This window comes from Chiloscyllium plagiosum, unplaced genomic scaffold (genome assembly GCF_037043375.1).
Source record: "Chiloscyllium plagiosum isolate Xiang-an unplaced genomic scaffold, Cpla_swu_hap1 HiC_scaffold_14, whole genome shotgun sequence".
In the NCBI taxonomy this organism is placed as follows: Eukaryota; Metazoa; Chordata; class Chondrichthyes; order Orectolobiformes; family Hemiscylliidae; genus Chiloscyllium; species Chiloscyllium plagiosum.
Genome location: NW_028270152.1, coordinates 51,956,948 through 51,982,142, shown reverse-complemented (window position 1 = coordinate 51,982,142; position 25,195 = coordinate 51,956,948). Strand labels below are relative to the sequence as shown.

The following is a 25,195-nucleotide window of genomic DNA, read 5'->3' as shown; positions in this document are numbered from 1 at the left end:
CGCTCCGAAAGCTAGTGTGCTTCCAATTAAACCTGTTGGACTATAACCTGGTGTTGTGTGATTTTTAACTTTGTACACCCCAGTCCAAAACCGGCATCTCCAAATCATAAAATTATTTATGTACTGGTCAACACTTTGCAGAAGCAAAGAAAAGTTTATATAATTTTTGAAATTGTAGTGTCTAAATGGATCATGTGGCTTTTTAAGTTCAAGGGAAAGAACTGCAGATGTACTGTTAACCTGCATATATTGGACTACAGTTCATCATTTGGAGACACATAAACCTGAAAGACTGAGTGATGCATTTGTTGAATGGAGTCTGGGAGTAAATCGAAGCATTTGGATCATGTTTAGTGTCAAAGCAGGATTTGTTATATAATTATTGCCCAGTCACATCAGTACATTTTTGTCATATCAGGATGGAGATGTTTATCATAAGGAGTCTTCTTTTTTCCTGTGTGTTTTATTTTGCAACTGATTGTGTCAAACTTGAAATGTAATCTTTTGTTTAATATTTAGAAGGCCCGCATAATGTGAGGTGGTAGGTTGTGACTTCCAGCAATGGATCCAGGCATTAAGGAAAAAAGCATATGATTTGTAGGGATTTTCCCATTGCCTCTAACAAACAACGGGTCACAGAGAATGAAAGAAGGCACATGGAAATGGACAGCTCTAATCCACAGCAAGAATCCGAAATGGCAGTTTGTCTCTGAAACCTTGACATCATTCAATATATGAACTAAGTATATGAGATGGTTCTTAGTAAGAAAACTTAAGTGCCTCCCATTGGAACATAGCATCAACAAGGGTCAGTCTTATGTGAATACAAGCTGACAACATTCAAACATTATATAAGAGACAAATGTTTCATTTTGATTTGAACATTGAAGCGAAGATTTGTTTAGTGTGGTAGGCACCCAATATAATTGGGAATAAAACAACTTGAAGCAGGGAACATGAAAGTACACAACCTGGTCACATTTACTGCAGATGTTTGTCTTCCAAGAAATTATACCAGAGATTGTAGATCATTCGGCCCATCATGTTCATGCCGAACCTCTGAAGAACATCTCACCCGGATCTAACCTGTATCCTATCTCATTAACTTGCATTTCCTATGGCTAATCCACCTAGTCTGTACATCTTTGGACTGTGGGAGGAAACTGGAGTACTTGAAGGGGTCCCATGCAGAGACAGGGAGAATGTATAAACTCCACACAGTCGCCCAAGTGTGAATCAAACCCAGGTCCCTGGCACTGCGAAGTAGCAGTGCTAACCAATGAGCCACCATGCCATCATATATTTTTTTAAGTGATTGCCATTCCTTTCTGCTCCCCAATGTTTGCTTCCACCTTACATTTTCCTTCATCAATTTGCAGTGATAAAATTTAAAAGGCATATAAAATTAATCATTGGTACATTTTTGATCCACTGACATGTATTTTTTGGAATTTTAAACTTCTTTCCCCAGCTGGTTTTGCAATTCTAATGATCAATTTGGAGAATGTTGACTCTTTTCAGAGAAAACTCACAGCAGACAATAAGTAACCCTCAAGGTAGATTTATGCTGCAAGGCTTCTGCTTGTCAGTTCTTCTTCCACTCATGTTTTGTTGCTTAGAGTAGACTTGGTCTTCCAACAGTCTTTGGTTCGTTCATTATTGTCCTTCAAATGAAGGTGACGGTGATTACTGTATCAAAACAAGGAGGCTGTGGATATTTTGGAAAAGTAACTATTTACGTACATGATTCTGTGCTAATAACAAAATGTCATGCATACACAGTATAAACAAATATTCTTTGGCCTACTTTTGTGTGCATAGCAGCACAAATGGTAACTTGCGTTTTGCTGATGACAGTTGAAACGAAGGAAAAATGCTGGAAAATTATGCTGCCTCTTCACTTTGCCTGTTAATGTTGAGGTTGTTTATTTGAAGTCATTTGCTTTACTGAATGGTGCATTTTAGCCTCCTTGGTAGGTACATCTGTGGATAGCAAGCAGGATGTATTACTATTGAAGTAGGACAGAGGAGCCCAGGCATTTCCTTATTCATTATCTCACATTTTGTCCACAATGAATGGTACCTAATAACTATCACCTAAATGATTCCTCAGCTCTATTCTAGCTAAGAAAATTGGTTGATTATGCAGTTGAGTGTATCGGTGCAACAACGCTGTTCAGGCAAGTGAGAAGGCTGAATGACTTTCGATTGTGCTGTAACAGTGGTGGAAAAGTGCCGCCACTGGGCAAAAGTTTAGCAGCAAGGAAAATTATACTTTCCCTGTGCATGTTTCACAAAACACCTCAACATTTCAGAAGAGACAGAACTAAATGACTGTGATTTCAAGTTCAACTGTAACAACTCAAGGATTCTAAGCAGAATCTTGATTATTATATTGTTTTGGAGATTTTCTGCTTTTTATGTGTTCACACGTTTGTCTTCCTTTCAACTCAGGAACATCCTGTAATTTGATTCTTAATTTTGATTAGCTCTTTTATTTGAAGAGTGATACAGCTGTGTACTAAAAGAAATTTCAAGAAAACTTTTGCTGTGACCAAGTTAGGGCGTTAAAATGAAGGGAACCTCCTCACGTGATTGTAATACCTTTATTAGGATAACTGTTCCATACTCTTTGACTGTTTTGCTTATTTAATGCAAGTTTGCTACAGCTATCAACATTCTCTCAGATCCAAAGGAGGACTTTGAGGTAGGAATCCTGCTGTGTGTCCACGTGAATCATAGAATCCCTACAGTGCACATACAGGCCATTCGGCCCGTTGAGTCTGCACTGACCCTGCAAAGAGGATCCCACCCAGACTCACACCTTGATGCTAACCCTGTAATCCTGCATTCCCCATGTCTTATCCACAAAACCTGCACACCCTTGGACACTATGGACAATTTAGCATGGTCAATCCACCTAACCAGCATATCTTTGGACTAAGGGAGGAAACTGGAGCACCCGACAGAAACCCACGAAGACACGGGGAGAATGTGCAAACTCAAGGCTGGAATTGAACTTAGGTCCCTGGCGCTGTGAGTCAGCAGTGCTAGCCAATGTGGCATCGTCCCACTCTGAATAGCTAATAAATCTCAATCCTGCAAAATTGTGGTAGGGTCAGGACACATGGCAGGAGAAAGAAATTCCTGCCATCAAATCCAAGCCCAGGCATTTACATGAGTCTGAGTGCTTCAAGCAAAATCTCTAATGAAGGCATTAAAGATTTTAAAGATTTATCATGCTACTATGAAATATTTAATTTGTTGAATCTTTGATTTTATTTAAACTTGGCTATTAGAAAATTCTCGTAGAGAGAAATTAAAGACTGCACAATCTCAGGACAATATGGTCTTACATAAAATATCAGTCATTGTGTGTCAAGCGGAATGACATCTTTAACATTGAAAATAGCTACCTACAAAAGTAATAGTTACCAGACAAGTGATAATCAGTTTTTAATGAAACTCATGTCTAAGATATCCAATTTAAGATAGATGGAATGCTAGATGACCATAAGCGAAATGTAAGCGTAATATAAATTGGAAAACAGTGAATTATTTTCTTTGGCTTGTATTAAAATATACTGTTGGATCAGACTTATAGAACTGAATATTACATTGCTTAATATGGGCAGGAGTCTGACCTGCACACACAAGGATCACCTATTCTGCCCACTGTCTTTGAAAGCCTGTGACAATATCAGTTAATGGCCACCTGGTAAGGAGTCAGCTGACATCAGCAAGTAAAGGAATCATAGAATCCTTACAGTGTGGAATCAGGCCATTTGGCCCATTGAATCCACCGGAGAAAGTGAGGACTGCAGATGCTGGAGATCAGAGCTGAAAATGTGTTGAGCTGAAAATGTGATGAGGGAGTCACAAGGGAGTGGTCTTTTCGGAACATTCCGAAAAGACCACTCCCTTGTGACTCCCTCGTCAGGTCCACACCCCCCACCAACCCAACCTCCACTCCCGGCACCTTCCCTTGCAACCGCAAGAAATGCAAAACTTGCGCCCACACCTCCCCCCTTACTTTCCTACAAGGCAAAGGATACTTCCATATCCACCACAAATTCACCTGCACCTCCACACACATCATCTATTGCATCCGCTGCACCCGATGTGGCCTCCTCTATATTGGGGAGACAGGCCCCCTACTTGCGGAACGTTTCAGAGAACACCTCTGGGACACCCGGACCAACCAACCCAACCAACGCATGGCTCAACACTTCAACTCCCCCTCCCACTCCACCAAGGACATGCAGGTCCTTGGACTCCTCCATCGCCAGACCATAGCAGCACGACGGTTGGAGGAAGAGCACCTCATCTTCCGCCTAGGAACCCTCCAACCACAAGGGATGAACTCAGATTTCTCCAGTTTCCTCATTTCCCCTCCCCCCACCTTGTCTCAGTCAAATCCTTCGAACTCAGCACCGCCTTCCTAACCTGCAAACTTCTTTCTGACCTCTCCGCCCCCACCCCACTCCGGCCTATCATCCTCACCTTGACCTCCTTCCACCTATCGCATTTCCAATGCCCCTCTCCCAAGTCCCTCCTCCCTACCTTTTATCTTAGCCTGCTGGACACACTTTCCTCATTCCTGAAGAAGGGCTTATGCCCAAAACGTCGATTCTCCTGTTCCTTGGATGCTGCCTGACCTGCTGCGCTTTTCCAGCAACACATTTTCAGCCATTGAATCCACACTAAACTTCCAAAGAGCATTCCACACAGACCCAACCCTTATCCTATCCTGCAACTCTGCATTTTCCTTGGCTAATCCGCCTAACCTGCGTATCCCTGGACACTATTGACAATCTACCTAACCTGCACATCTTTGGACTGAGAGAGAATACTGAAGCACCCGGAGGAACCCCATGCAGGCACAGGGAGAATGTGCAAATTCCACATGGACAGTCATCCAAGGATGGCATCGATTCCATGTTCCTGGTGCTGCAAGGCAGCAGTGCTAACTACTGAGTGACTGTGCCAACTGAGTACAACTGAGCGGTGAGGAAAGGCAGAATACCTGGGTGCAGAAGCTGCAGGGCATGTACCAAGCATCAATCTCTGATATCTGGTTAAGCAGAACTGTGGCAACAAAACTCATTGCTTGGAGCCTGAAACATTTCCTCAAGAAGATGATTAAATGTATCTATTATCTGCAGCAGGGAAGTTCATGGTTTTAAATGTGCTAATAGTGAAGCATTCAGGATCCATGCCAGGGAGGAAAGGTGATTTGAATACATTTAATCCATTCACCTTGTGAATAACAAACAAACAGCAAAAAAACTCAAAGTGCAATCATTTTCTCTCTTTATCTTCCCACAGATAGTGGAAGGAGTGGAGTCACCAGCTATTGAAGGACCAGGCCAAGGTTCCCTGTCTGTCATCCTGCAGACTAGGAATGGTAAGTACAGGTCCTCATGTCAGCAGATGGGCAGAGGAAAACTACAGCCAAATTAGCCTAGGTAGAGGTTCCAGTTGAGAATGTGGTGCTGGAAAAGCACAGCCAGTCAGGCAGCATCTGAGAGTCAACGTTTCGAGCATAAGCTCTTCATCAGCTTCATTCCTGAAGAGCTTATTCTCAAAAAGTTGATTCTCTTCTTCCTCGGATGCTGCCTGACCGGTTGTGTTTTTCCAGTACCATATTCTTCGACTCTGATCTCCAGCATCTGCAGTCCTCACTTTCTCCCTGGGTAGAAGTTCCAGTAGAGTTAAAAAGCCATGGGTTTGCCAGGAGGGCTGCAGTGTCAGAAACGACTCTGTCTTGAGATCTTCCAGGGTGAGTATGCAACATCTTGGAGTTGAACCTGTATGGATGGGTGTGAGGGTGTGAAGTGTTTCCAATATTGGATGGTGTATTGACCAACTATAAATGGTGACTTGATGCAAACATGTCATTCTGCATTGCTGGAGTGGTTTGGGGATGGACTGCAGTTCAGTGACAACATTTGTCCATTTGCAAGGAGCCTTGAGAAATGCTGGCCGCTGACAAAACAGAAGTTGGTCACACAATTGAAGGCAATGATTGCAGCACAGCATCACCATTATTTTCATCAGAAGAGGTACAAAATGCTCCATGGGCACTACTGAAGGTGGGTATTCTCTGGCACCTTGGTGGGTATGCATGAGAACTCCACACACCAGTGAGAGCAGATCATAGTCAGAAGAATGGCTGTCAGAGATTGAAATTGTGCAAGTCTCTGTCACATTCAAAAGAGTACTGGAGGTGACCTAGGTGCTTAGCTTCAGGCATATGACAAACTCTGGAGTCATCCACCAGGCAGTGGATGAACATACAGCAAGACATTCATGGAGATGTGGCATAGGTACCAGTGAGGTTGTGGGATGGTATGGATGATGGAGGACTCCATCCACTCTCAGAATTCAGAATCTTCCTCAATGGCAGACCAGTGACTATTATGATGGACTGGACCCAGCAGCTCACTGAAAGGATACTGAATATAAGTTCTGACCTGAACTCTATTGCCTTATGACTGGGTTTCAGGGCCCAGAACCAGGTGAGGGGGGTGGGGAGTTGTCAGGGGGGGGCGGGGGGTGTAGTAGGATGAAGAGCATGGAGTCACATTCGGTTTTTGCATTGTCCCAGAAAAGTAGGGAGGGAAATTATCCTCATAGAGAGATTAAGCAGTTGCTAGTATCATCAGAGGGTGCTCTGAGGCCATTTGTGATGGGGAAAGCCTCAACTTGCCTCTGCACCAATGGCATAAATACCCCAAAGTGCTGCAACAATAAATGGCCTCATGCCATTATGTAGGATTCTCCCAGCATTGCCAGAGTCCTCATAGCTTCAGGCGACCAGCAGACAGCTGTCAAAGTCATTCCAAGAAAGTGGACATTTGAATTAGCAGCCCATCTCCAACACCGTCAGCAGACCACAGAATCTCCAAGAGAAGTAAAGACACATTAGTCACACATGGGTTCACATGGACACTTTATATATTTGAGACGAATGCAGAATGTTAATTCATTTTATAATTAAATTAATGGTAATCTGGCTGCATTCATGCATTGTGTGTTTCTGCCGTGGTGAATTTTTAATCAGACGTATTTGCTGCTATTGTGAGAGTTTGTGTCCGTGTGGGTCCCTATGCACAAGACTATTCAGCGATTCCACATTAACATTAGCAGGTGCACAGGAAGAAGATGAGAGGTGAAGGTGAGAAGGGTCATGATGGTGTTATTGAGCTGCTGAGACTTCACCATTGGAATCTTCTCATGAGAAGGGAAGAGAATCTATCTTGCCCAGGTATCCAGAGCCTCCTGAGGACTAGCATGTAATCTGGTTGGCATGACTTACCCTTTCCTTCATCATAGGACAGTGCTGTCCCCTTTGCCAGGGCTTCCCCTCTCTTCAAGGTCAGGTTGGTAACCTACTGTGGACAATGACCATAGCGGACACACTAGCCAAATAGGTGCCCTGTGTAATGACAGGCTTTCACTATACTGACTCTCAGGCTCCATCTGTGGTGGTCACCTCCTTAAAAAGGTATTTTTTATTCTCCAGAAGCCAACCCAATTAACATCCCTGACCCCTGGGCGTTGGCATTGTGGCTATTGTCTGAACTGTGTGTACATACCTGCATTATCCCATGCTTCTGGCCATATACAAGCTGAATTTGAATGGAGAAATATCCCTTCCTGTTGATGGATGCTTTAATGGCCATATGGATCGTACATATTCAGCAATGTTACTGATGCCTCAGGCTCCTTCTTCTGTTTTCATTGCTAAACAAAACGATCTCAAGGGCACAATGGAACACTGCACCCATGAACAGCTTGGTGCACAGATGTCTGAGTGACTTTACAATCGTCTCCAGGATGCCTGGAAGACTTTGTGGTGAAAAAATGTAGCATCGGGTGTCGACTGACACAATTTGATAATATCTCCACAGTCAGCCTGTCACAGAGTAATGGTCCTGTCCCCTCAGGCACAGGAGCTCTGACATTTGAAGGTATCTCAGCCTCGGCCAGAATACTTAATTAATATCACTGTGTCTTCTCCCCACTCTCCCTGCTGCTATTGTTTCCCCTCCACAAAACCTTGCTTAGAGACAGGTGACTGGGGTTCCTGTACCATAGGCTGTACATGTCCTTGGCCAGCAAAGTCCCTCCACCACCTTGTGTCCCTATTGGAATGTACAGTTCTTGTTGGGGACATTAATGGACAGCAGGAATGCCATAGAGCTCAGTGCTGTTTGCAGCACTATCTATTCGATACCCCGCTTCCCTACTTCCCGAAGAAATTCCTAATGTAGATCGAAATGGACAATGATCAGCAATAGCAAAGTCAACCAGCCCTGGGCCACTCAAGTCAGCGATAGTCCGACTGGCAGTTTTTAGATCCACCATTGCAACATATGTTGATTTAAAAAAAACTGACTTGCACCAGTTGAGTTTCCTATCGGGCATTCTGGCATGAGTGTCATATTATTTGGGTCAATTACCAGGTGAGCAAGCCTAAAAGCTCAGTAATCAGATTTTTATTTAAATCATAATGTGACTTCCACATTATGGGAGACAGGGATGATAATGTTGAGTTCACAACTTAATGTTATCATGCCAAAATTTATGATTAAGTGAGATGGCCACAGTTCTGATTTCTACACCTAGTTTGCAGTCCATGATAAAGAATCAGGTTAGATTTTAGATTTGGATTTAGATTTATTGTCACGTGTATTCATGTACAGAAGTACATGAAAAGTGCATAGTGTTGTCACACATGGCGGTATCTTAAGTACAAAAGATACCCAGTTTCAAAAAACTTAGGTACAAATTAGTAAGTGAAACAAGCTCAAAAAATATTACCTTCATAGAAACAGTCAAAAAATAAAGTAAAGTAATAGTTCACATTAATATCCTTCTTAATTTAAACTAGAAAAATTTAATAATTAAATTAAAAGTTCAGTAGTCTTTGATGAGTCCTCAGCTTAGCTCTATTTCAGAGACGTCAGCTGCCTGTTCTCAACACCGCCGCTGGCTTTATTCTCAATTGTTTCAATTTGATAAGTATAATGGAAACTTGTTTATCCAGGGATGACATGAAGGCAACATTTTCAGCTTTTAATCTTGAAAACTCCCCTAAATCAAATGCATCAAATCAAATTGGTTTGTGCAATCTGTTTTGAACACTCAGCATTTCTACCTGGCATGCCAGCACATGCGTTAGACTATTGTTTGATATTGTCTGCTGCATGTGCAGGTTTGATGGAGGATTGAAAACTGAGGTTTTAATTATTGAATACCATTTGAGTCAACAGAACCAAACTGAGTAAAGAATCTCAAATGTTTTTTAAAAAATAAGGTCTTTGATCCAGTTGCTTTAGGGCACATCCTTTTAAAATTAGAGCAGCAGACATCATACATGAAGACAGCTATCAGAGTACAAATCAGCAATTATAACATAGCCAGGTATGACATGCCAAAGATGAGTGACAACACAATAGTACTGGCAAGCAGGCTAGAATGAATTAAACAACGTTACTAAACATTCCTTAATTCAATTTGTGAAGAATTCTTATTCATGATACGTGAAAGGCACAGTTCCTAAACTGCTGTAGACTGCCTGTCTCTGTGCTATTATTTTATGAAATTGTTCAATAAATGACATTTTAAGATAAAGGATTAATTTGAAAATTTTTCTCAGGATAAGCAATACATAAATTTGGTATTAATGTTTTGTAGTTTCAAATGGTAATTTCAACCTTATTTTAATTGTATATGCAATGGGGGAGTGCTGGGTTGGCATTTCATGGTCTACCTTAGTTCAAAAAGGTAGCTCACTCCCATATTCTCAAAAGCAACTTGGGATGAGCAATAAATGCTGGCCCAGTTAGTATTGCCCATAACCCATGAGTGAATTTAAAAGGCAACTATGTGTGCACATGTATGCCTGAGCTATAGTAATTGCACCTGAATGAAGATAATGGTTAAAATTTCCAACCAATGTTTATGATTATCCAAAGTAACCTTGAGTGGCATGGTGGCTCAGTGGTTAGCACTGCCCCACAGTGCCAGGGACCCAGGTTCAATTCCAGCCTCAGGCTGTATGGAGTTTGCATGTTCTCCCCATATCTGCATGCGTTTGCTCCGTTTTCCTCCTGCAGTTCAAAGATGTGCAGGTTAGGTGAATTGGCTGTGCTAAATTACCCATAGTGTTCAGGGATGTGTAAGTTAAGTGTATTAGTCAGGGGTAAATATAGGGTAGAGGGAATGGGTCTGTGGGTTACTCTTCAGAGGGTTGGTGTGGATTTGTTGGGCCAAAGGACCTGTTTCCACACTGTAGGGATTCTAACCCATATTGTTATGACTGAGGAGCATAACCCTATGGATATAATATTTAACTTTAATTACAACAATTTTTTAAACTAAGATAACACAGCCAAGATAACTGCCAACATAAATTCAATGGCTGCCTGGAGAGAGGTTCAGAAATACAGATTCAGGGAAGCTTCAAATTGAAAGCCTAGAAAGGAAGAGATATAAGAGAGATTGGGTACTCAAACCGTCTCAGCAGGGAACCATCTCCGGTGACATGTTTCTGTTTTACCCCTCCAGAGGTGTTCAAAAGACAGGCCTAAAAGGAAGCTTCAATCCTGGTCTGTGTATGTTAGTGATCTGACATCCTAGACATGTGCTGTGAGAGTCATAGCTCTGGGAACAGCTGTCTAAGTATTCCAGCATGACAGGAAATGATAAAGGAACAGACTCTCACTCACTCTGAGTGCTGCTGGTTGGCTATTACTGCAAGGAACCAGGACAAGTATTTCAAAGCCAAGACTCTAAAAAGAGACTTAGAAAAAGACAATTACCAACATCAACTCGGCCAGTAATCTTTACTTCATCAGCCGCAATATTGAAGCATTTCCCACAATGCCTTTAAATAGGGGGTTCCAGAATTCGATGAAGGAAAAGTTACACATTTCAACATTAATTAGGATGGTGTTTAACTTGGAAGGAATCTGGCACGTGTTGATGGTCCCATCCATCTAGATAGTTGAGGTGGCCAGATTGAGATGTGAGGTCAAAGAATGAGTTTCTGAAATGCAATGTTTATGGATTGTTTACACCACAAATAATTTGCACATCTAATGCAGACAATAAATATTGAAGGTGGTGGATGCAATAATTAACTTTTGTGACATTGTTGTTATTTTATATTCATGTCCTTTTATGTTATATTATTAAAGCTCTTGATATTATAAATTATTATATTTGTTACAATCACAACTGAAATGTTTACTGGACAATTCAGATCCCTATATGAAATCTGGCTTGATACATCCTTTTTTTTTCATTAACATGGTAGTCATTCACTGAAAAATAGACACACAGTGATGAAGATTTCTCCATCCATTCCCTTATACCATCTCTTTACAACAAGTTAGATCCTGAAAAAATATGCTTTGATAAAAAAAACTTTAGATTTGACTTAATTGCTTCTCCCAGTTCTGTCCTGTTGCCTTACATAAATACACACAAAACCAAAAACCTAGACTTTCTCATTATTTTAAAAATCTGCTGATTTCTAACCAACCTCCTGGTCTGGAAGTTCACAAATAAAACAGCTACATTAGCATAACTGTATTCTTCCTTAACTACCCTATACTTCTCTGCAGGAGAGATTCTATATTTATTTCAGAGACTAGTCAGTGTGAAACTGTTCTAAGTTCTTTCAGTATCTCAGTTTCTCTAAGCTAAAATCAATATCTGACCATTCTAAACCAAAAGCAAACTAATATCTTTCAATGTGTAATCCCTTTTATAAACAATTTTTCATTAACACTTCAGGGGGCTTGTAATCCTCAGCTCTTTGGAACATAGGTCACAGTTCTGGAAGGACTTTCTGATCATTACTAAAATAACCATCACCGAAATGCCACTAGTTTGAAATCCAAACTCTAAAAATGATAAATAACACATCTCTTATCATATATTTCTCAGCAAAAATGAAAATTGAAGGAATTAAAAGTTACATGTGTTTGAGTACAGCTTTTTCTCTAACACTTATAGGTATTTTCTAATCAACCTGTTTAGGGATGTTATTGTACATCTCTGGAACAGGTAGAACTTGAACCTGGACTCAGAGGTAGGGAGACTACAGGAGCCCTTGTTCCTAATATGCTTAACCTGGGATCAGTTTAGTGGAAGCATAAATTATTGAGTGTAATTTGTTTCTGTAAGTGCATCAGGTGAGTTATATGTAAAGATTAATGTTGAATCTCCATGTGAAATGATCATGTGATGGTAATGAAAGCAATCATACTGCTGAATTGCTGCAGGCAATGAAATTTCATGTGTTGCATTGCCCTGTATAAAAGATATGTCGATATCCCCTAAAAGAAATTGGTAACTGCTGGGATTACCCTAACAATGCCTTCAACACTAAGCCCAACAGAGTTTTCTGAATCCATTATTAGACAAATTGGACAAGGGCCAGGTGGGCCATATTTCAGGTAACTGTCATTACATGACAGTCAGAAAATCCAACACCCACTTTATTAGCACTGTCCTCCAAAGCCCAGCCCAACCTACAATTCCAGAACAAGCACCAAATCTATTTCAAGAACTAACTCATAATTTTCTTCCAGGGTCCAGGCTGCTTACATTGGTTTTAACGACACAGGTGGAAGATAAAATCAAGGAGCAGAAGTAGGCAATTCAGCCCCTCTAGCCAACTCCACTGTTTAATACGATTGTGGCGAATCTCATCTTGGCGTCAACTGTAATTTCCTGCCCACTCTCCATAACTCTTCAACCCATTACTGATTAAAATCTGTCTATCTCCTCCCTAGGGCTAACAACTGACTAAGACATGATTGATGTCTCCTTACTGTTGGTAGCATTCTTGCATTTGAATCAAGAAGTTCTGCGTTCAAGTCCCCCTCCAATATCAAAAATTCAGTGCAGTAAAGGTGCCATCTTTTGGATAACTGATAACACCATCTGCCTATTTGGATGGATATAAAAGATCCCATGGCTCTATTTTGAAGAAGTGAAAGGAGTTATCCATGGTGCTCTCGGCAATATCTAACCCACAATGATAATCACAAAACAGATTCTCTATCATATCTAAATACTATTTCTGGATGTTTGCTTTGAACAGGTTAGTTGCTGTGTTTCCTATATTACAACAGTGACATCCTTCAAAAAGCAGTTTATTGGCTATAAAATGTCTTGAAACATTCACTGGTTATAAAGAGCTCACTTTGTATATATAAGTCTTTTATATTCTTTCTTCTACCAGGTATGCTGTCCAGTACTCATACACTGGATCCTGACTGAAACAAATTCCCAGTTTAAGTTCCAAAGCACCACTGGGTCACTGTTTCTCGGAGGGATTCTGCTAGACGACAGTTGAGAGACTGATGGAACGCCAGAGGAATTTCTGCGCCATTTTGTTTTCACATGGCAGGACAACAAAAGGTGAGAACTGAGATGCTGGAGATCAGAGTCGACAAAGAGAGGCAACTACAAATAGGAAAATGTGAAACTGAAGCAAAAATAATAGAGAAAACAGCATATAGTAAATGTGGGCCAAGAAACAATGTCATGTATGATTGCAGCTTGCTTAGTTTCTTTATAAGACATTTCATAATTTTATATTGCAATGAATAAATTACAATATATTACTTGTATGTTAAGCGCAACATAAGTGTATAGCAATGCAATTTTTTTATTAAAAGATTGCATGAGGGAATGGAAGTGAAAGATTAAGTTTAAAATTCTATCTAAGCCACTACAGTTTAGAAACAACAGTTATTTCACAGCGAGAGGTTTAGAAATAAAATAGATGTCAGAATTATTGCATTTTGAACTCTGACCTTTTATAACAGCCCTCTTTGCCTAGTTGTTAGCACGATGGATATACCCGAGAGTCCAATTGTTCTATCCGCTACTGCAGTAACATTTAAAGCATCTGCATTTCACAGTTCCTTTCACTGTTTTAAAATACCCTTTTAAATAATAGATGTGAGAACAAAAAGTGACACAAATCTAAGAGGATCTCCAAAGAGTTTTCCAAAGCAGAGAAATGTAACTTCTCTTTTGAGCACTGTAAATGGCTAATTTTGAAACAATGGGTCTCCAGAGTACACATTTAGTAAAGTACCAACAATTATGTATGTGTGGAATATGGAATAAAGGGAACAGAAAGGTCTAAATATTGTAATTCTGTCTGTCACTTCATTCCTTACATAATATGTTTGAGCTATATGGAGTCTATGTATGGCAATAGGGCAGTTTCAAATGGATTTTTGTCATTCTACAGCTTAATTTCACCTTAAATGGAAATCTGAAAAAGGAACTGTGTGTTTGTCTTACTTGTTATATATTCAATCATTTTAACTGCCTAGAAATTACTGTTGCCAGCATCAAAAGACAAACATTGAACATGCTCGTGTGGCATTTTTCCATCCACTACTTTAATAGTGGCCAACATTAAAAACAGTGGACAGAGCAATGTCATACAAGCAAATTAAACAATTGAAAGCCAAATACTACAGAACTCATTGTGCATATGTTTGATCTGCTGGGAAATAGTATATGTTAGAGGCAATCTAAAAAAGAATAGAAATATTGCAAAAATGTAATGAAAGTATAAATCACCTTAAAAGCAGTTGATTAACAGACAAGATAAATCAGCAAATTGACTTGTGTTTAAAAAGAATGATATAGTCATTCTAGCATCTCAATACATCTTTTATAATCTCTTGATCCACAGTCTTTTTAACAGCTAAGGTTGGGGAAGCATTAAATCAATAACTGAGTGTGGAATGAGCAATTAGTCAATCAAGAACTATGAGTCACAGAATAACAATGAGATCCATACATTTTACACTTTACCTAATGTGTTTGAGCTATATGGATTTCACAAACGCTGATTTTTTCCAAAATGCGTTCATGCAACTTAAATACCATAAAATTAATTATTAACTGAAAACTAAAAGAATTTACAGGTATATAATCAATAATTAAATCAAGATAACTCAATAAATCCAAAACAATTGCTGCAAATGAAAGAAAATGTGACAATAAAACAATGAGTAAATATTAAGTTGATGGCCATTCAGTTGATGCTAACTAATTTATTGTTGATTGTCTCTGTGTTACTAATTTGTTTTGTAATGTGTAAGTTTCTAAAATATTTTTACCGCAGGAATTTATGATTCTGTTTGTAATCCTGATGTTAGTTGGAGTGTGAGTAGACCCAGAGGGGTGAGCTCACTGAAATAATAGTCTGGTAACTTTTACTCACAAGTTAGGGCCATTCCTGCTTCAATCTAGAGTTGGTGACATAGAACTGTCACGTAAAAGTGAGAGCAGGTTGCCAACAGCGACCCATGGGAACAGGCACTGGCAAAGGCAGGTCTGGAATGTTGTGAGAGGGGTGCACAGAGATCCCAATGATCCTACAATTCTGTGCAAGGCTAATAGTAGTACTCTTTCTCTTGCTGGCCACAAACAAAAAGATTTTTAAAAATTACCTTTATGATTAGGTTTGCTGAATATTGGTACCCATAAATGTTGGCAAGTCTGGCATCTGCTGCTAAGGACTTCATCAGGCCAAAATAATTAGGTCCTTGTCCACTTTGGGAAAAGGATAAAATCCCAACCTAAATTGTGCTGACAATAATGATCACAAATTGACTGCAAGTTCAGGTGTGTATTACGTAGCCGTCATTTTAATCCTTCTGTACAATGAGCCTATATGGTGGGACAAAGAGGTGAATGGGGTGGGGTGGGGGGTGGGAGGGGGGGGGTGTTGTTAATATAATGGTTGAGTCATCTTGACCTGTAATTCCAGCTTGAAATCTAAAATAAACCATTTGACTTAGTCCCTGCTGAGCATTTGCCATGCTGTTGCCAGAAAGGAGCAGATAGGTAAGGACCCCATGGTAGTCAGTCAGTCAGAGAAAGAGCTAGAATCATGGAAGCTAACTGAAATTGATCCTTGGTTATTACAGCAAAAGGAGTTAGCTGTTTGATGAATCTCTGGTAAGTGATTCAGGTCTTTTCTATTCTCAATGTATACATACTGATGGTAAAATTAATCAATGTATAAAAAGCAACAGAAGCAAGTGAATAATTATAGCATATTAACAAACAATTCAGGGAATGTACTAGGAGAAAGTGAGGACTACAGATGATGGAGATCAGAGTCGAGAGTGTGGTGGTGGAAAAGCACAGCAGGTCCAGCAGCATCAGAGGACCAGGAGAATTGACATTTCAGGACTGAGGCTTGTGGGCCAAGGGGGCTGAGAGATAAATAGGAGGGGGATGGGTGCTGCTGGGGGCAAGGTAGCTGAGAGTGAGATTGGTAGAGGAAGATGGGGGTAAAAGCGAAAGGTTGGAGAGGAGTGTGGAGTGGACAGGTGGGAAGGAAGATGGACAGGTAGGACAGGTCAAGAGGGCAGTGCCTATTTGGAAAGTTGGATTTGGGATTCGAGCTTTAGATTACTTACAGTGTGGAAACAGGCCCTTCGGCCCAATAAGTCCACACCGACCCACCGTAGCGCAACCCACCCAGACCCACTCCCCTACACCTAACACTACAGGCAATTTAGCATGGCCAATTCACCTAACCTGCACATTTTTGGACTGTGGGAGGAAACCGGAGCACCCGGAGGAAACCCACGCAGACACGTGGAGAATGTGCAAACTCCACACAGTCAGTCGCCTGAGGCGGGAATTGAACCCGGGTTTCTGGCGCTGCATGGCAGCAGTGCTAATCACTGTGCCACCATGCCGCCCATAAAGGATAAGGTGGAGGGAGGGGAAATGAGGAAATTGGTGAAATCCACATTGATCCCATGTGGTTGGTGGGTCCCAAGGTGGAAGATAAGGCATCCTTCCTCCAGGCAGTGGGTGGTAAGGGTTTGGCGATGGAGGACGCCCAGGATCTGCATGCCCTTGAGTGAGTGGGAGGGGAAGTTAAAGTGTTCGGCCATGGGGTGGTGGGGTTGCTTCATGTGTGTGTGACACCTACCACCTATTGCACTCTCAGCTATCATTCCCCCCCAGCCCACCTCCCTCCCATTTATCTCTCAGCCCTCTTGGCCCACAAGCCTCATTCCTAATGAAGGGCTTATACCTGAAACATTAATTCTCCTGCACCTTGAATGCTGTCTGACTGGCTATGCTTTTCCAACACCAAATGCTCAAGTTCAGGGAATGTGTCAAGACTGCAGCATGTGGGCTCGCCTGGATACCTTTGTGACCCAAGGCAAACAGATCTTCAGTAATTGTGTGAAGTAGCTTTGGCTCATCTGGTCATTTCCATTCATCACATATGATCGAGATGACAACTGTTTAACACAGGTTGTCAACTGTGGGCTGACTCTTGTTCAAAGCAATGAACATTTACACTTTGGTTGACTTTCCAGTGCTCACTCCTGGCAATAACATAACAGTTTTATTCAAGTAAAATTTGACTTTCCGTCATTTCACTTTGATTTGTCACTCATGTTCCTTACTATTTCTGTTTTCTGTAGTCTTTTTCACCATTCAAAGTTTGAGAGCGACATGACATTAGCCTTTCAATTGAACCACTTACCATGCCTTCAGCATTTCTGTTCCTTCACTCAAGCATTGCCCTTCAGAAGATCATGTTAAATTTGCTCAATTTCCTTATTATCCATTTGATAAAATATGTTGCCTTCTCAGCATTTCGATTTGACTAGGGATTGTGTGGAGACCAATAATGGTGGTGAATTTCCCAACCCTTTATCTAGCAGCTCCATTCTTCACTCACAAAATGAGGACTATTGTCATTCATCACAAGTTTTGCAGTTACGTATCAACACAAGTACCATACCAGTACATTTTCATTGGTATTAGTTAACATCAGCTGATCTCACTCCCAGTATGTGGAGGTGCCGGTGTTGGACTGGGATGGACAAAGTTAAAAATCAGACAACACCAGGTTATAGTCCAACAGGTTTATTTGGAACTACTAGCTTTCAGAGTGCTGCTTCTTCTGTGCAGCAGTATCATAAGACACAGAATTTATAGCAAAAGACCACAGTGTCATGCAACTGAAATGATATATTGAACAAACCTAGATTGCTGTTAAGTCTTTCATCTTTTAGAATCGGTTGCAGGTTTTGGTATGTAAATCCCAGAACTTCTTTCAAGACACATTCTTGAGATAACCTCAGGCTTTATAAAAAAATGGTGACATCTCAGCTCAGACAATATATTAAAGGTGTGAGGTTAGAATCTGTCTGAATCCCAATGTTGAGTCAGACTGGTTCTATTTCCAATGTAGGAATTTGTAAAATGTTACATGGATTGATTGCCTACATTGACTGCCTGCAGATTGTGTGCTTTTTGAACAAAATAGAGTGTGTCTGCAAATGCAAATTCACCCCATAGATTTACATGTGTGTTGAGGGGGGAGAGAGGGAGAGAGAATGAGTGTGACTGTGTGTGTGTGTGTTGGTGGGGGGGGGGGTTTGGGCAAGAGTATGCATGTGAGTGTGTGTGTGTAAGAGTGTGTGTTTGCATGTGTGCGTGCTTGGTAGACTGTGTGCGTGAGTGTGATGGATTATAAGCCTGTGAGAGGGTATGTGCATGGATGTGAGTGTGGGGATTGTATATGTGTGTGTCTGAGAGAGGGTCTGCATGAGTGTGTGTGTGAGTGTGTGTGTGTGTGTGTGCGTATCGTGTAGTGGGGTCACCTGCAGTGTGACATGAACCCTTGGTCCCAGGTGAGGCTATCCTCATGGGTACCAAACTTGGCTCTCAGCTTCTGTTTGGCCACTTTGCATCATTGCATATCCTGAAGTCTGCCTTGGAGGATGGTCACCCGAAGATTTGAGGCCGAATACCCCTCACTGCTGAAGTGTTCCACGATTGGGAGGGAACATCCCTGTCTGTCGATTGGTGTGCAGTGTCCATTCATTCATTGTCGTAGCGCCTGCTTGGTCTCGCCAATGTACCATGCCTTGGGGCATTCTTACCTGCAGCGTATGAGATAGACAACATTGGCCAAGTCACATGGGTATCTTTGCATACATAGTGGGTGGCGTCCCCACATGTAATGGTAGTATCCATGTTGACCCTATCCCTGTAATCCTACGTTTCCAATGCATAGTCCACCTAACTTACACATCCCTGGACACTGCAGGCAATAGCCAATTCACCTGACCTGCACATCTTTGTACTGTGGGAGGAAACCCACACTGACATGGGGAGAATGTGTAAACTCCACATAGTTGCCCAAGGCTGGAATTGAACCCAGGTCCCTGGTGTTGTGAAGCAGCAGTGCTAACCACTGAACTACCATACTAATGTAACAGGCTATCCTTGCCACAAAAGAGTTCCTCCAAGTCCTGTCCCACTGGCACCAAAGTACAAGGTGATTTAACAATTGACATTGTAGCAGCTATGCACTACATTGTCATCACTAGATGCTTGATTATAGTGAAAATTGCTTCTTGTTCTATGCCTGATATCACTGCATGTCCTTAGCAGTGAGCTTCCAAAGACATCTGTTGGTCACTACACATGTGCTACAGCTCTCACCTTGTCAAAAGTCTTTGTAATTTGTTTTGCTGCTGTCACATGACTGATGTATTTTACTTCAAGCATGTTCAATTGCATTTTTTTTGTCTACTTTCAGATTCTTTTGATGAAATCTCTCTCTCGAAGTCACACTTGATTTTGATCATGGTCTGTGATGGCTTCTTCCATTGTGTCTCAACATCTATAGACCAGCAAATTATTCACAATAGCTTCCATCTGGGAAGATTATGATCTCATGCTATCTGTGATGATATTTCTCCAGAGCAGAGGAATACCAGATGGCATGTGCGATCATCATTACATCCAAACACATCCAGAATGTAGTTAGCAAACTATAGCTTCCATCAAGCTTTATTTGCCAGCAACCATTCTTTGTACTGATGGTATTAAAAGTCTTTTAACTTGGCAAGTACTGATGATATTTCATCAATGATTGGCATGAGGGAGTGCAATCTCTTCAAATCTTCCAACTCTTCTGTCTTGCCTTGAGGGCGAGCCGAATCTCTGCTCATAAGAAATGTAGCCTCACATTTTCATCTATTTCAAAATGATATTCACCAGGAAGACAGGCAAGGAATGTAAAGCATATTTGTCATCTTCTTTGATCTGTTTGGCAGTCATCGATTTGTGGCCTGCAAAACACTGCAAATCTTTTCTGGCACCCTTAGTGTGACTAGTCCAAGTTTTAGAACTTGCCTCAGTTGAGATGAGTGAATTTTCCTTATGTCTACCATTTGGAACTTCAGATCTTCATTCTTCCCGTTGCTTTGAGCTCACGGCTTTATTTGTTCTCCTGAGATAAGCATCCATTCCATTCAACAACCACAACTTTAGCTTTGAATGCTTTGGGTCACGACCTTGTATCATTTCTTTACAGGTCTGCGAAGCTCATGTTGTTGTATGAAACATCAGTGTTTATTGAACATTTTGCATTTATTTGGCGCTCTTCTTCTACAGTCATCATTATAACAGTCATAAACCATTTTCCACTTCTAGACCTGAAGCTGCTAACCTATTCTACGGTGTAAAGTGATTTGACAGATTTAACAGTTTACATCTCTCCAGCAGCTATCTATAAAGGCTTGCCTTACTTCTTTCTACTTAAAAGCTTGTTTGCAAAATGAATTCAGCCACTTGTAGCTAGAGCCCTGCTTTCACCATGATTTATTTCTTCTGTGTGATGTCCTCTACAATATTTATATCCCATGCGCTGGCCTTGATCATTCTGCTAGCCTTTCTGCAAACATTTATTTTGTTATTTCTAGTCTGTTTTTCTCATTCAGCCTCAAATATCTCTCAGCATAATGCAAAATTGTTTCTGTTTTCCAGTTAGTTACCTCAGAACTTCTGAACGTATTGGTAGCTTTCTTGAGAGGAAGGGTCTCCGTTCTCAGCAGATATGTTGTCATGGCAGAATCTCTTCAGCATATCTCAGATTAAACTACATTTCAGTTGTCCAAACTCAGAGGATTCAGCTAGATATATCAGTGTAAGCACGTTATTATCAATAGTCTCCTTTTACCCTTGAACTCTGATGTCAACATGAACTTCACTGACCTGTAAAAAAATGATACAAGGTCGTGACCCAAGCACTCAAAGGTAAAGTTGTGGTTGTTGAATGGAATGGATGCTCATCTCAGGAGAACAAATAAAGTTGCAAGCTCAAAACAATGGGAAGAATGAAGATCTGAAGTTCTAGATAGTAGACATAAAGAAAATCCACTCATCCAGTTTTGGTCCCCACACCTCAGGAAGGACATACTGGCACTGGAGCGTGTCCAGCGGAGATTCACACGGATGATCCCTGGAATGGTAGGTCTAACATATGAGTGGGCGGCACAGTGGCACAGTGGTTAGCATGCTGCCTCACAGCGCCAGAGATCCGGGTTCAATTCCTGCCTCAGGCGACTGACTGTGTGGAGTTTGCACGTTCTCCCCGTGTCTGCGTGGGTTTCCTCCGGGTGCTCCGGTTTCCTCCCACAGTCCAAAGATGTGCAGGTCAGGTGAATTGGCCATACTAAATTGCCCGTAGTGTTAGGTAAGGGGTAAATGTAGGGGTATGGGTGGGTTGCGATTCGGCGGGTCGGTGTGGACTTGTTGGGCCGAAGGGCCTGTTTCCACACTGTAATGTAATGGAATGTAATGTAAAAAAAAATGTAATGAGGAACGGCTGAGGATCCTGGGATTGTATTCATTGGAGTTTAGAAGATTAAGGGGAGATCTAATAGAAACTTACAAGATAATACATGGCTTGGAGAGGGTGGACGCTAGGAAATTGTTTCCGTTAGACAAGGAGACTAGGACCCGTGGACACAGCCTTAGAATTAGAGGGGGTAAATTCAGAACAGAAATGCGGAGACATTTCTTCAGCCAGAGAGTGGTGGGCCTGTGGAATTCATTGCCACAGAGTGCAGTGGAGGCTGGGATGCTAAATGTCTTCAAGGCAGAAATTGATAAATTCTTGATGTCACAAGGAATTAAGGGCTACGGGGAGAATGCGGGTAAGTGGAGTTGAAATGCCCATCAGCCATGATTGAATGGCGGAGTGGGTTCGATGGGCCGAATGGCCTTACTTCCGCTCCTATGTCTTATGGTCTGATGGTCTTATCTCAACCGAGGCAAGTTCTATAGATTGTTCATATGTAATAATAATTTAGGGTTCAAAACGAGTCTTAAATGTATGAAAATTTCTCATTGCGATCCAGGCTCTAATATAGTTAAAACACTTTTTGGACCCCCCAGCACTGATATCATTGTTACAACTCTAGTATGCTCAAGTTCTCTAATTAATTATGTAGCTATTTCATACTTTTGCCACTCAGAGTGGAAAATAATCCAATTCTGTCTTATATCTCTTCTCATTTCTCTCCCACCATGGAATGGAAAATGTATAGCCATTTTGACCTACCCAGTAATTCAAAGCTGCAGGCTGTTTTCTTTAATTCTTTTTTTGTTCAGTAATTGGCTCACTTGCAGCTCTGAAAATACATACATTCTTACACCATGTTCCAACTGCCCTTTATTTAAAAGCTGCCACTGATTGTGCACAGACACTAACAGCAGAGGTAGACATCACATGACTACAGCAAGCCAGCCAGTAGATTAAGAGTACAATTTCTTCCAATCATACGCAGATCTTAAACAGGCCTGCCATTTCAGGCAGTAAAATTAATAAAAGAAAAGTGGTTAACATGAAATAATAAAGAAACAAGTGTTGCACTTGATATAATTGAATATAATGAAAGCCATCAATGAAGGTCTAAAGATAGTTGTCAGTTGAAATTCCATACATGTGAAAAAAAGCTGCAATCTGGAAGAATAAAATAATCACATTTTCCATTGTCCCACTGCAGGAGGTAGAGATTAGGTTGTCATTATTCAACCATTGTATTGTGAAAGGAATAAGGGCTGTGTGCAATGAGGGCATGTGCTCAGAAAGAACTTGATGAATATAAAATAAAAATAGGCGGGTAGAGATTTTTGCAGACTGGAAGAATACATCGATACAGAAAAGAACAAAATGGGAACTAGAACAAAACTTTAGGGTAGTCCCAAGGTGATTGAACATCATCACTTGAATCACTATTAACCATAGTACAAATAAAATGATTTGAAAGGACCATCCAACGCATAATTCCAATGCCTAATCTGAAACTCGGGTAATTTTCTTTAGAAAACTGGATTTATTATACCTTCAATTTAAATCCTTAATGCCATGTTTAGGTCTAGTTCATCATGAGCTAGCTTTCCTTCCAATGGAGCAATGCAGTGAGTCATAATTTCTGCCCACCCTCCAAACTCACTACAAAGCGGCTATATTTTTCTTAGGAGGCGGAGGTTTGGAGGGGTGAGATGATTTACAAGCAAAATGCCCACTGTCCAGAATGAGCCCACTCAGGAAGAAGTCAAAGTGCAGTAGTGCTGCAGCACGACACAGAGCAGTCTGCATTTTTAATGAGCCCTGAAGAAGGGTTTGGCCTGAAACATTGACTCTCTTGCTCCTTGGATGCTGCCTGACCATGTGTGCCTTTTCGAGCACCATGCTTTATCAACTCTGATTTCTCCAACATCTGTGGTCCCCACTGTCTCCTAATGGGGCACAGAACCCTATGCAAGTAAGTTGCTGCAGATTTATACTCTTTGGTTTTTGTTGAGGCCTTGTATAATCAGGAATGAATGAACCTCACATTAGGTCCTCTCCCTTTATTTCTATTTCTCCACTTCAAGAATAATATCACTATCACACGTCTGTCCATAGTGGCAGCCTTGATGCTTAAAACAAAAATAGGTTCATTGATTGGGGATCATGGTGAACTTCTCCAATCTTGGTTTTGTGACTCCAATGTATTAACCAAAGATAAAGGGAGACAATAATTATATTGAGGTTCTTGGACTATATCAGAATAGATGATTGGTATTCTGAAGTACCAATGCCTGGATAAATCCAATAGAGCTCTGGAGGACAATCCAGGAAAAGTGTCCAATACCTAAGTAGCTTGTAGAACATAGAACATAGAACATTACAGTGCAATACAGGCCCTTCAGCCCTCGATGTTGCATCGATCTGTGGAACCAATCTGAAGCCCATCTAACCTACACTATTCCATTCTCGTCCATGTGCCTATCCAATGACCATTTAAATGCTCTTAAAACCGAACAGTCTACCACTGTTGCAGGCAATGTGTTCCACGCCCTACTACTCTCTCAGTAACGAAACTACCTCTGACATCTATCCTATATCTATCACCTCTCAATTAAAGCTAAATCCCCTCGTGCTAGCCATCACCATCTGAGGAAAAAGACTCTCACTGTCCGTCCTATCTAAACCACTGATTATCTTGTGTGCCTCAATTAAGTCCTCTTTCAACCTTCTTCTCTCCAATGAAAACAGTCTAAATCCTTCAGCTTTTCCTTGTAAGACCTTCCCTCTATACCAGACAACATCCTAATAAATTCTTCTCAACCCTTTCCAAAGCTTCCACATCCTTCCTATAATGCGGTAACCGGAACTGTACACAATAGTCCAAATGTGGCCACACCAGAGTTTTGTACACCTGCAGCATGATCTCATGATTCCGAAGCTCAATCCCTTTACCAATACAGAGGGGATTGCTACCAATAGAATGGTGGGATAATGATAATGATAATATCACTGGACTAGTGATCCAAAGGACCAGGTCCATGCCTCAGGAACCAGGGTTCAAATCCTAGTACAGCAGCTGGTGGAATTTCTACTCTATGATTTAATACCTGGTCTGAGTAATGGTGATTATGAAACAACTTTTTATTGGTGTAAAAATTCATTTTCTTCCTTCACAGAAGGAAATATGCTGTTTTTACCTTGTTTCATTTATATGTAACTCTAAATCCATTGCAGTGAGATTGACTTTTAAATGTCCTTTGAAGAGGCTGATCAACCCACTCCGTTGTATCAAGCCACTACAAAATGCAGAAAGAGGAATGAAATGGAATGATCACACAGAATCATCTTAGCCATTGTAAATGGCAAATGTAAAACCAACCTTATTGATCCTACAAAATCCTCCTTACCAAGTTCTTGAAGTATGTGACAAAGTTGGAAGAGCTGTCCTTGCAACTATCTGCACATCATCCTCACCTGGAAATACATCACTAATCCTTTGTTATT

General features: G+C 41.1%; 1 protein-coding gene across 1 annotated transcript in view; it reads left to right on the top strand.

Moving 5' to 3' along the window:
- Positions 1-5,334: 5,334 nt before the first annotated feature.
- LOC122559207 (myoD family inhibitor domain-containing protein-like) overlaps positions 5,335-25,195 on the top strand; it is a 162,069-nt gene continuing 142,208 nt past the window's right edge. The window contains exons 1-2 of the mRNA XM_043708588.2: positions 5,335-5,407; positions 13,268-13,446. Coding sequence (XP_043564523.2) covers positions 13,389-13,446 — 58 coding nt within the window. The 5' untranslated portion in view covers positions 5,335-5,407; positions 13,268-13,388. The remainder of the gene's footprint in view (positions 5,408-13,267; positions 13,447-25,195) is intronic.